The 12,732-nt window shown below is 44.5% G+C and overlaps 1 protein-coding gene across 1 annotated transcript; it reads right to left on the minus strand.

Annotated features, from left to right (window-relative positions):
* Positions 1-830: 830 nt before the first annotated feature.
* On the minus strand, positions 831-2,567 carry tmsb2 (thymosin beta 2). The gene is made up of 3 exons (XM_025063469.1): positions 2,407-2,567; positions 1,421-1,525; positions 831-1,149 (listed from the first exon to the last, which is right to left on the minus strand). Exons 2-3 carry the CDS (start codon positions 1,518-1,520, stop codon positions 1,112-1,114), a joined length of 138 nt encoding a protein of 45 aa, XP_024919237.1. The 5' UTR covers positions 1,521-1,525; positions 2,407-2,567; the 3' UTR covers positions 831-1,111.
* Between the last annotated feature and the right edge of the window lie 10,165 nt (positions 2,568-12,732).

The following is a 12,732-nucleotide window of genomic DNA, read 5'->3' on the forward strand; positions in this document are numbered from 1 at the left end:
AGTGCCATCTATTGGTCATTTCTATGAATGATAAAGTGTAAAGTTAAGGTTAACGGTTGAACTTTATTGAGTCTTTTCTATAATAATTTTTTTAAACAAACGACTACGGCATCATATTCAGAAATATAATATAAATAATATAATTATTAATAATCATTAATAATATCATTGTTAATAAAATGACCTGTCTAGCATTTAAACCAATATATTGTCCAATATTAAATATATTGTCACCTTTATTTTTATCTAGTGTTTGTTTAACAGTCAATGTAACTTTTTAACTTTTCTCTTCTTTCCATCAGACTGTCACAGTTCTTACATTTGCTTCTTTATTGATCCCTGATATTGGATCAATAAAGTTTAAATTATTTTTGTTATTATTAAATTGTAGCTGTCAGTTAGCAATCAAGCTAGCTCCTGTTAGCCTCAGCTCCAGACTGCTGTGTTAGCCTTTCTGTAGCATCAGTATCTGCTCTGTTATTGTTGGCAGCAGTGATTGATTTACTTATCAGTGAAAGTTCAGTGTCATCAGTAAATGATTGATTAAAGGCTGGTGTTTGGTCCGACTCATTACACTGAGCTAGTTTTATCAAAGTTATTAAAAAGTTACTTTAGTTAGGTCTCAGTAAATTCATGATTTTTTAAGCGTATTCTTCGTCTCTGATTTGTCGCTCATCGTTCAAACCCTGACGTGAAGGAGACAAAACCAAAGTCCAATCGGCTGAGATCACATCTTGATGTTTATTCCATAAATAAAAGTAAAAATTTTATAATAAGAAAACACCCCACATGATTAGACCCCCCCCACCCCCCACCCCAGCTTGGATGCCTGCCTCTCTCTTCCTCCCACTCTGCTGCATCACTTCTCCTCTTCCTGGTTTGGCACTGGAAGGCAGGCATCCAAACTTCAGTTTTTATTTTTACCCCATGTGGCAAAAGAACCCACCCACCCACACCCTCTTCCCCTGATGCCATGTACCCTCACAGCACCCCCTGGGGGCTCAACAGCCCCCTGTTCTGAGGACAAAGAAGACACAGAAATACTGTGGTAATCAAAACAAAGTGCTTTTTGCTGTGGCATCTCAGCTGGGTTTCTTCATGTGCTCTGAAGTCAAGGTGTGGCGTCGCCTTTCCTCTCCTGCTCGATGGCTGAAAGAGAAGAGCAGAGCGTCACGTCACGTTGGTCAGCACGCCGCGTTCACATCAGCACGCCGCGTTCACATCAGCACGCCGCGTCCACAGACGCTGCCTTCAGCAGCAGCGTGCTGATGCTGCAGCCACGTGTTTTCTTTTTCTGCAATTCTGCTTGGCAGTGAGGTGGTGTGCAGAGAGCGAGTGTGACAACAACAGAAAGACCTGCAGGGGGGGTGGGAGAGTGGGAGGAGGGTGTGTGTGGGGGGGGGGTCTCAGGGACACTCACTCTCTTTGGTTGGCAGAGGGTTTTTCTCTTTCGTCTCTGTCTTCTTCAGCTTTGTCTTGTCAAAGCGGGAGATTTCAGTCAGGTCGGGCTTGTCAGACATTTTAGCTGTGGATAATACAGACAAGAGACCTCTGTCATATTAGTAAGGCAGTATAAAAACCCACTGAGCCACACTAAGGTATGATGAAGTTGATGTTGATGATGTGAGGTGAGGGGGGGGGGGTCAGGAATCCAGAGGGCAGTGAGACGTGGTGAGAACCAAGAACACAGAAAGGGAGTGGCTAACTGTAGACGCCCCCATGTGGACATGTCTGGGTCCACATGGGGGCGGCGGCTGCCTCTCATACATGCTCTCTCACTCGTATTCTCAACTAAACCCGTCGACCTCGATGGTTTTTTTTTCTTTATAATGCGGACATCTTGGTCCTCGTCCTCCGTCGCCCCCTCTCTAATTTTCTCTGCCTCTGCGCCTGCAGCCGTTGGACGAGCTGCTGCTCCATTAGCTTCTCTGCAGTCATAACTCTAACCTACAGCCTGAGGTCTGACTGCTCTGTCTGTGAGGGTCTGAACCCACAACAGGCAGCAGCTGCAGTGGGTTCTAACATCAACTGTCTGCTCTGACACGGAGGACGTCAGGACGAGCTCATCACAGGAAACCTCACATTTTTACAGAATCACCGTCTCCATCACCTACAGATGTTTCTTCTCTCCTTGACGTCAATGATGGCAGTCACACTCTCACCACACTTAGGTTAGAAAAGCTAGTTATCCAGATGTCTGTCTATTGTGTCTGTCATCATCATCTTCATCATCCTCATCTTCCTCAGTCCTCTCCTTTCACAGCGTTCCTCTACAGCAGCCTCCAGGTTCTGCTCCTGCAGCCACACCCCATCCTTTGTCTGGCTCTTAGTAAAAACACCAGCCGCTGACGATGGACACAAACACACAGACGGAGAACAGACAGAAGGACAGGAGAGGGTTCTTACCAGGGTTCCACACGCAGTGGCCGAACGTCCACCAGAGGAGAGAGAGCAGGCAGGGGCGAGGAGACAAAGATGGAGGAGACAGAGCCACGCAGACGCTGAGTTAATCTGCCGGTGTGAGCACGCCTGTCTGCATCCAGGGTGTGGGTATAAGGGGGAGGGAGGGGGGAGGGCAGAGAGAGAGGGAGAGAGAGAGAGAGAGAGAGAGAGGGAGTTCCAGAGAGCTTGGTCAGCCTCCCTCTTTGTCATCAATATTAAGGTTATCCAAAGATGGAAGTCATTCCCAGACTGTGTTGGTCAGTCAGTGGATATACATTTAACCCTGAAGAGTCTGCCGCCCTGGTGGTTCAACATATGGTGACATGGTTGTGTAAATGAAAAACCACTGACGGGACAAAAATAACTGAGAATCTCAACAGGAAGTCCTGTCAGTGTCGTTCACACGTTCAAATAATGAAGACTGTTCTGGAAACACACACAGACTGATGTAGACTGCCTCAGTGGTCGATGACTAATGGAGTAAATGTCATAACTGTAGTTGGTATGGGTGGACAGAGTGGGGGGGGGGGTGTACATTATTGATCCCATTATGGGTTAATGTTGCAGTAACAGTCAAAGCCACTATAGACACAATATAAAATATAAATGTAAAAATATAAATATACCGTGTATATATATATAGAGAGAGAGACTGTGTAAAAATAACAGGATGATATTAAAATATAAATATTAACCTAAAATCCAGTCTTATCTCACAATGCAACAGTATATGTCAGACTATAGACCGACTCGTTCTAGAAGGTTCTCTGTGATCGTCAGCCACAGCAGTGAAGTATCTGATGAAGTAGTAACACTAGTACGGACCGTGTGTCACAGGAGTGACGTCACTAACTGATCAGCTGACGCCCTATATCTCTGTCGGTCTGTAACTGTAACTGTAACCTCCCTCAGTAACACAGTGACGACGACTTCAGCCTCAACTCACTTCTGGAAATGATGCAGTGACTCAGGCGGGTATAGAACCATGATGGCTTCCGGCCCGCGCATGCTCCGTAGGTGACTTCATTTTCCTGGATGACTCTGACTTTTACTGGACCGCATCCACGTGATTATGAGGTCATTCCGTCTGCTGTGACACTAGACAACACCTCCACCTACTGGCCATACATTGGCACTGCATTACCGTAGAGATTACTGACATCAGTGTTGGTCCGTGTCCAGAGGCCCAGTCCTTCACCCCCCCCCCCCCCCCCCCCCGTCTCCCACCTCGACATCAAAAAAGTCGTTGTCAAAATTAAGCAGCTTTATTTGACACAGGAGAAGAATGAGAGGAGGAGAGAAATGAAATACAGAATCGTCTTCGTTCAGCTGCTGGTTCCCCTGTTCCCGCTGCTGCTGCTGCTGCTGAGATAATGGTCTTTGACCTTCTCCACATTTCAGCCGACTCCTCCTATTAACCTTTGTGTTTGGAGTGTTAGCACATGTGAAGCGTGGAGACTGACGGGCACTGACAAAGGTCAGAGCCGCAGCTGAACGAGCTGTCAGGGAGAAATGGACCGTGAGTTCGGTGTCTGTGGACGGTGATAGAGGAGTAGATCAAGTCGGTGCTGCTAATGACTGACATCCACCATACATCTAGATATGGACTAACACGGCAGAACGCAACAACCAACCACAGGGGGGCAGCATTTCACATTTTCTGCCTTTCTTGTCTGAAGAAAGGCTGAAACAACCCCACCTCGAACCGCGGCCACACTGTAACTGCCCCTCGTCGTTGTTTTTATTATTTCACACACAAATAGAAACGACTTCTATTGGAGCAGAGCATCAGTTTAGATTCACTAAGATTTTGCTCGTGCACAGAGAAGGGTCATGTTGTGAACACAAGGTGGCAGCACTTGATTGTGTTAAGTTTTCCAGAGACTCGTTTTAAGATGGAGAGAGTATCAGAAATCACCAGGGGGTCGTTACGTCTCAGCACCAGCTGAACAAGTACAGTTAGTCCCTGATGTAACAACAACAACAACCGTAAAACACCAGCTGGTTTCATTTGACCACTTCCGGTTTTAGTCTGTTGTTTGACAGTGTCGTCCACACAGTGTATAGTGTCGTTAATAAAAGACATTATTGACGTTTATATGACATAAAAAACAGTGTAAATACTCTGATCAGTACTAACTCTGTGAAGATCAATGTGGTGATTCATTCTGATTAAGATGATTCTTTTCTTCTTCTTCATTTTTGGATGGTTGTTTATTAAATAATGATGAGTTCCTGGTTGAGTTAATTATGTATCTTTCCCGTGTAAACACGAGGTAATCCTGAATTTAAACAGAATGAAATGTTGTTGTTTTGTTTTTTTTTTAGCAAATCCCAAAGTCTCAGATCTGAAAAAAAAAATACAGATTTTCACACTATTTTCTCTTTGAGTAGAACGTTATGCTGAACAACTTAACCTGTAAATTTAGCTGAACTGTGATGTTAACTGTGAGGCTGTAATTATAAAAATGATTCAGTAATTATCTGCAGAAGTGAACCTGGCTGACATGAGTTTGATTGATTAAATTACAGATTCCTCATCTAAACAAACAACATGGAGGGTATGTTGGCTTCAGGTACCCCCACCACCACCACCATGCGTTTAGTGGATATGCTAACTAAGCTAACCAGCTACACTGACAGCTTCTACCCACAGAAGTGGATTTCAGCATTTTGTTAACATTTGACTCCAGGCAATGAAATAAAATTGAGAACAAATGTCAAACGTTTCCTGTCAAGTTTCACTTTTATTAGTCAGGTTGGTCATGTGACACACACACACACACACACACACCACCACCACCACCACCAGACAGTGTGTGCAGCCTGTGTTCATTCCCTCCACCTGCTGTGTCGGCAGATAAATTTAGGAGTTGTTAGTAGACATTGGTAATCAATAAGAAGAAGTGGGGTTAACGTGTAATTGCCCTCATTTACATTGATTAAATACTGAGGATGGCTGTGCAGGAGGTTCACGTAGGCTCTGTTTTATCTTTGTTAACAGACTACGTTGTCTTTTAAATTTTGTTATGTATTAATAAAAAAATCTTTTTAACAAAACACTGATGTGTGAACAGACACTGTTGGTGAGAGAACGTCTGCAGACCAGGACCAGGACCAGGACCAGATAAGGACAGTCCACCTATTCACCATCTTCTCCTTCAGTGATGTGAGTTTGAGTCGCGGCCCGTGTTCCATTGTTGGACCAATGAACTGAGAGTGTCTGGGTGTGGAGCAGTTATCTTAGCGAGCCAGCTGGAGGACAGTGACAGAGATGGAAAAGGAGGCAGGAGAAGGAGATGGAGAAGGAGATGAGGTGTGAACCAAGAGGGGTAGAGTGGGGGAGGGTGAGAGAGGGAGTAAGAGGGAGATGGGAGATTAGAGCAGAACTGCTACGAACGCTGAACATCCCTGTAATCCACAGTATCAGACGTCAGACAGTGGAGACAATCTGTCTTTGACTTCTGTCCGTCTCCAAGAATCCACACCTTTAGAAAGAACCTGAAAGAAAATCACCTCCTCTTATCTCCTCGTTAGTGTTCTCAAATAAAACCTTAGATTATATTAGATTAGATTAGTTTAAAACATTGCAACAAGAGAACGGAGGTGGAATTGACAGTAGAATAAAAAAAAACACAATACTATTAAAAAATATATACAAATATAAAAAAAACCCACTAAAATACAAGGAATGTGAAGAACTATATCTTCCATATTTACAGGAGAAAAGTAATGTTCTATTCTTCTTTATAGCTGCAGGTGTTGCTTGGTTATTTGCAGCAGCAGGTATTATAATGGTTATGATACTGTGTGAAATGTTTACACCTTTATAATTGTGGTTTATTGTGATCAGTTCTGCAGCATCTGTAAAAGGGAGGTGGTTTTCAAATGTAAAACTATTTTTAAATTACTTTTACAACATTTAAACAAACTGTTCATGTTGAAAAAAAAATTATCATTTTTAACCATTTTTCTAAGCTGTCCCTTAGATTATGCCCCCTGGTTAGCTACCTGGTTAGCTAACCAGTTAGCCCCGTGTGTATTTGAAATATTTAACAGAATAGTTATAAAAAGTTACATGTTTGACATCATTCTTATAAATGAACATTGTCTTCAACACCAACCCCTCATTGACTTGACATTGACTGGCCCGCAGTTTGTCGGTACAAGAACATCACGAACAAACTAATTTTCCTGTGCGTTTTTCAGTAACGCCGTCAATCAAACGGTGGTTTCCCATCATTAACAGTTTGTCCAATTAACATGCAGATGCGTAGTAATTTTTTTAAAATTATTTTTATTTTGCGTCATTTATTCAATCACTGTTTAACCTCACAAGGAACAATGAGTATGGGGCGGAACGGTTCGGCTGCTCTAGTGGTTCCGGGGACAGGAAATAGGCGTTGAACGACTCCACCAGTGTCACCAGGTGTTCAGCGTGTATCGTGTTTGTTCAATAGTTTTTCTCCGTGTTTTATGTAAATCAATAACTCCAACAATAATTCAACCCCTTCTCTTCAATGCGAGGTTAATTGATCAGCAGCGGGTTAGTCGTACACGCCGCACTTCATGACGTTTCTCACGTTTTTTAACAGCCAATCAACACATGACATAACACTTCGTGAGTCGTGGAGTAAATGTATAATAATAAAAATAATGAACACTGTTTAGCGTGTTTTTTAAGTAAAAGGAAACAATATTCATAGAGGTGTGTGTGGTCATTCTCTTTATTCTAGGTCTAGGACAACTTCTTGCCGTTGTTGCGTCACCTCAACATTTACCTGGCAACCCGGAACCCCCCTCCAATCAGAGACAATTAAGGAAGTTGAACGCAGCTTGATGACGTTTTTCCTCTTCCGTCGGAGTCCCCCAGGTCAGTGAAGCTACCCTGGGACGGGCTGAGGACTTACACGATGTCGGTGTCGTTTTGACATTGTTTTAAAAGTGTTTTATGAGTAAAAACATGTTTGAAAAGTAGACGGGATTCTCTCGCGTCGACGCCTATTATTGATTACTGATTGATTACTTTGCGGATCACACGCGCGTTCCCGTGGCTTTTACGTCATAGCATTCTCGGTAATTATTTTAAACGCACTAATAAAAGCAGTTTTCTCCAGAATTATGTTTGTTAAATATATATATAAACACAGATTTATGAATTTTCATTCATGAAAAATAATTTTTACCGGCTACAAAACTGGCTATTTTACATAAAATTATTATTATATAATTTATGTCAGTATTATCATTTTTTGGGCCCCTCCAGGCACCTCCTTATCATTGGCCCCTAGAATTGTTTTCCTCAGTTTTTGGCCCGCTATACTGTATATGTACAATGACAATAAATGCATTGGCTTTGACAATGCCATGACTTAGTGTGCTAAAAAAAAGCCAAAGCAAAACAGCAAACCTGACCAACACAACAATTCCACATTGAATTTCCGTGGACATTTTTTTTCTTGAATTCACGTGGGAAGTACAAAACATTCACTACATAAATGTTTCATACCAGATAATTCAAGTCCCACTTCTGCAAATACGCTTTTTAAACTTTTTGCCAACATCAACAGAAATCCTCATTAAAAATTGAAACCAAATGAACATAAACCAGCTGCTCAAACTGATGTAGGTTCATTACTGTACCAGTGATTTACCAGAACCGTCTCAGAACAGACTTATGGTAAGATAACAGTGTCTGTTTGTTTACTTTGATTGATGTGAAACTTGATGATGTGTAAACCCCCCCCCCCTCCCCCCCCCAACCATTACTGTCATCTTAAATGGTCACTCCGTCCTCGGCTCTGAGGGTTAGTGCCACTCACTGTCAGTCAGACTCTCCTCTGTGATGATACTGCTGTTAAACCTCCTCTGAACTCCTCTGCAGCTCCTGGTCTGAAACTCCTGGTCTGAAGCTCCTGGTCTGATGTTCCTGGTCTGATGCTCCTGGTCTGATGCTCCTGGTCTTAAAGTCAGTAGTTTTGATCAAGGTTCTGAATTTCAAACCAACATGGTGAAATCAAAGGCTCACAACCTCGTAGCAGGAAATGACAGTTAATTCCTTCTCTCGTCACCACAGCGCTGTGGCCTCAGTTTTTTAATAATAGAGATATAAAACGGTGCACGGTCAACGAGCCACATCTTCACCCCCACCTCACCCCCGCTCCCCAGATCTTCCTCTCAAAATTATTCACATATTCATATTCACATTCTGCAGATATGACAACAAAAGATAACAGGTTTTCCTCTACTGTTGTTGTTGTTGTTGTTGTTGTTGTTGTCGTCTGATCGTTCAGCTGACGCTGATGCTGCTGCTGCACTCTGAAGTGGAGAGATTTAAAATCCCTGTCTTTGGTCCAGGATTAAAAACGATGCGGTGAGGTTGTGTGTGTGTGTGCGTGTGTATCATTTACACAGTAAACTACGCTGTATCTGCCCACAGCCACCTGTTTATGTAAAGACAGGAAACAAACATCATATGAACTCCTCGTGTTCAACACACACACACACACACACACACACGTACATGGTGTGGGAGCTGACGTCTTTGTAATCTAAATCCCTTATTATAATATTGTGTGTGAGTGAAGCAGATACAGGGACGGTGTCAGGAAGCAGATTAGTACTGACAGCACTCAGCGGTTTTTGGGGCGTGCTGCTAAGTGGGGTTAGGATAATGAGGATGACATCAGCAAAGGATTGATTGCAGGGTTAATCTGTCGGAGCCGCGGTCAACGTCACACTGACAGGTGAACAACACACGGAGGGCCTAATATTAACAACTATAAAAAAAAAACATGGTGAAAGGTCTGTTAACCGAAGACCCCGTCACAAACTTGGGATGTTGTTGTTTTTCTTCCACCACGAGTGAAAATAAGAAGTGGAAAAACCAGAAAGGTTGACTTTATCGCCCGCTTCCATTTTCAGCCGGGAAATAAGACTTTAGGACTGGGAACGTGTTGAGAATTAAAGCTGCTAATCCTGTGGATTAATACAATTGAGTTCGCTGGATTTTGTTAATGCCCCGTTTCCAGGCTCTGCCCATCAGCCCCGCTGCCGTCACACTCCAATGACTCCACAGGAAATTGGCTGCTTTTGGGAAGATGAGCGAAAAAAACTCAGATGTTTGAACTGAGACCTGGAAAAAAACGTTCACAGACGAAACGTCTTCACACTCCTGGTGCTCCATGTCCTCGGGCTTATTATCCTGACAAATGATTCTGTTTCTGTCTCTCTCTCTGTGTGTGTGTGTGTGTGTGTGGCCTCACAGACCCTGACAGTCAGATTTTACGGACAAAGCCAACCTGTTACTGCAGAAGGAGACGTGATTGGCTGAGGAAACAACATGAGGAGATGGAGGTGATGGAGCCACTGGGGGCTGATTTCCATTCTTCAGCTCCACCTACTGGAAGCAGCTGGAGACGCAACTACAGAGGCTTCACTGCTGGTCAGTTTGGTCCAGTTAACAAATGCAAACGCAGTTTAAATTGAAGGGGTCATGACCTGGATCAACCGCGGTCCAGAACCACAGGAACCTGTAAAAACCCTCATCTCCTGTGGATCTAGTCCGACCTGTACATTCATTCATGTTGTTCATTATTTCTGTCCAGATTCCTGATGTGATCAAATCCTCGGGCCATGACCATGTGACACCCACCAACCTCTGAGTCCGTTTGAACATCTTTGTCTCCGCGGTAACACTTGGCTGTTCGTGATGCATCAATGGAAAGTCTGCGTTTTTGGAAGGTAAGGAGAAGTGGTTTATTTTCATACAAGGTCATTCCAAAAATGAAGGCTGTGGTCGATGAATGACGAACGGAAAAAACTGACGAACTCTGTGTGTGATTGACGTTTGAAACGGTTTGGAGAACCAGCAGCGTTCCCAAATCTGCAGATGTTAACGGCGTGACCAGAGGTGACGCATCTTAGCATCTTCATCTCCACCTCCTCAGCCTTTAGTCTCTTCATCTACTGTCTCTGACCCAGACGTCACAGCAGATCTCACTGCAGTGTGAAGCAGCAGTTTGTCATCACTGCTAACTGTAAATGGAGGTAAAATATAAGCAGAGCAGAGCAGAGCTGGGCGTCAACAGTTTCTCTTCACTGTTGCTCTTTGCTCGTGCTGCACGTTTGGTGCACAGTAAATAGGGCAGCTCATATCGCCCCCTGGGTCTCGTCGTGGCTCCATCCCTCCCATGATGCTCTGCCAGCAGCAATCACTGCTCACTTCATTAGATCTACACTGATGCCTCCGCTGACCCCGTTCTCGTTCCTCCAGCCCTCACCTCTTTGCTTACCCAGCAGCATCTCCTCATGTACAGCGCCCTCCGGGAGGGAGAGCGGTAATTACTCTGCTCATTCATGAGCCTGTGGTGTTGCCATAACTAGTTAAACAACTATTTCCTCCTCCCCGCTCAGAAGCACAGGCCTCTGATGCACCCGTCGGTCCGTGTGTGTGTGTGTGTGTTTCTATAATCACACAGTGGTCCACACTGTTTTTGTCACAGTGAAAGGTTGACCATTTGTGATGGTGACTCCGACTAACCCTCATCTGTCGGTCTGCCCGTCCGTCCGTCCGTCGGTCTCTGTGCACGTACGCAGGTTCATGCTGTTGCATAAGAATCCACGCAGATTCCTGGGAATATGTGCTGCTTTCATTTGTGCAGAGAGAAGAAGCGAGGGAGTGTTACCATGACGATGGCATTAGAAAACAACCTTACATCAAACCGCCTGTGTACGGGAGTGCCTTCCAGCTGTGCCTGTGTGAGCCAGGCTGCTGCAGCTCCCATCCAGGCTGAGGACTTCTGTGCACTGGTATGAGAGGGAGGGGGGAGGGAGCGAGGGGGAGGGAAGGGTGAGGGAGAGGGAAGGCGGTGGGGGAGACAAACAGAGAAGAGTGTGAAAATTGAAAGGTGCTGAGGAAGTCAATTAGAGGGAAGGAGAAGCTGATTGTGGACCCAGATGTTTGTAATTGGTCCGTTGATAAGTTCCCTTCCTTTTTTCACTCCCCCCCGTCTCTCACTCTCTCCCTTTCATGTCGACTAATTTGTCAGTTTGCCAATGCCAGGAAGCCAAGCTGTGAGTAGTTAGTGAACGTCTGTCGGTGAACGTGTGCAGTGTGTCGGACCAGACTGGACTGCTGTGGTGGGAATGTCTCTGCTCTTCTGTTTTTTTAACCGTGAATTTTGCAGTATTTGAATTTTGGAGTCGATGGTTGAACCCGCGTCTCCAGAGACCCCTGGTGGAAGTGAAGCACAGATGTAAACATAAACAAGTGATAAATTCTAGCGCTAACGTAGTGTTACCTGATTTATGCCCCAGTGTTTGTGGAGCAGTCACTCCCGGCGGCCCACTGTGTGTACGCTGAATTTATGACATCATTATCTGTGATGTCAGCGCCACAGATCCGCAGCTGTGAGCAGTCATTTCTCAGTTAAAACAACATTTAGAAACAGCGGCGTGAGAAAATATCGTTACACAGAAATATCACAATATTTCCTCTCCTGATCCCGTATCAATCTCCTCCTCCATCAGTTATTGATTTTTTTTAAATCACCAATTCCCAGTCCAATATTCCTGGTGTTGGTTCATGTTCTTGTTCTTGTTAGGAACTGATGTTCAGATGGAACAGAGTCTGAGACTCTGTAATCCAGAGAAGTACAACTACTGTTTCAAATACCAGTGGTATTACTGCAGTTCTCAGTTGAATTTCTCCTGTGTGTTCTGCATCAGTGCTCAGTGTCACGGTGTGACGTCCGACCGTGTCCCGTGAGTCTAACGAGCAGTAAACAGAGGTCGTAGAGGTCGAAGTGTCTGGACTGAAGATGGTCCAGTAAAAACCACTCTGATCTGCTCCGGTTCTTCTGACCTTCTGGTCTGTTGCACTAACAAGATTTCCTCCGAGTGGGAGACGAGGACGAGATCGAACGAGGGAACGCACGTCCTCCTGGTCCCGTGTTCCTGCAGCAGCGTAGCGTTTGATGACTCCGAGCCAAATATAAACTACGTGTCGTGTTCCTGTGGATGGGGATTTATTTTTTCTTGGTTGAGCAGTGTTCACCATCTTATCCATTTCCTTTTCATGCTGCTCTTTTGTGCTGACATATGCGTACAAGCGCACACACACACATACACACGCACACACACACAGGTCCATATGTTTTCATCTGGCTGGATAAATCATTCCGACAGCTGAAGACGATGATTACGACTCCCTGAGCTTTTTCCTCGAACGTTAGATAGAGAGATGGTACAATCCCCCGGGGGGAGGCGGAGGCGGGGGTGGGTGGTGCG

The sequence above is a fragment of the Cynoglossus semilaevis genome, chromosome 15 (genome assembly GCF_000523025.1).
Source record: "Cynoglossus semilaevis isolate Cse_v1.0 chromosome 15, Cse_v1.0, whole genome shotgun sequence".
Classification (NCBI taxonomy): Eukaryota; Metazoa; Chordata; class Actinopteri; order Pleuronectiformes; family Cynoglossidae; genus Cynoglossus; species Cynoglossus semilaevis.

What these genes read in the sequence shown, in the direction of transcription:
- tmsb2 (XM_025063469.1), bottom strand. Translation starts at nt 1,520, where the DNA reads ATGTCTGACAAGCCCGACCTGACTGAAATCTCCCGCTTTGACAAGACA. An exon ending in CCCTCTGCCAACCAAAGAGA is followed by an intron (nt 1,150 to 1,420) that starts GTGAGTGTCCCT and finishes CTTCTCTTTCAG; the next exon opens with CCATCGAGCAGGAGAGGAAA.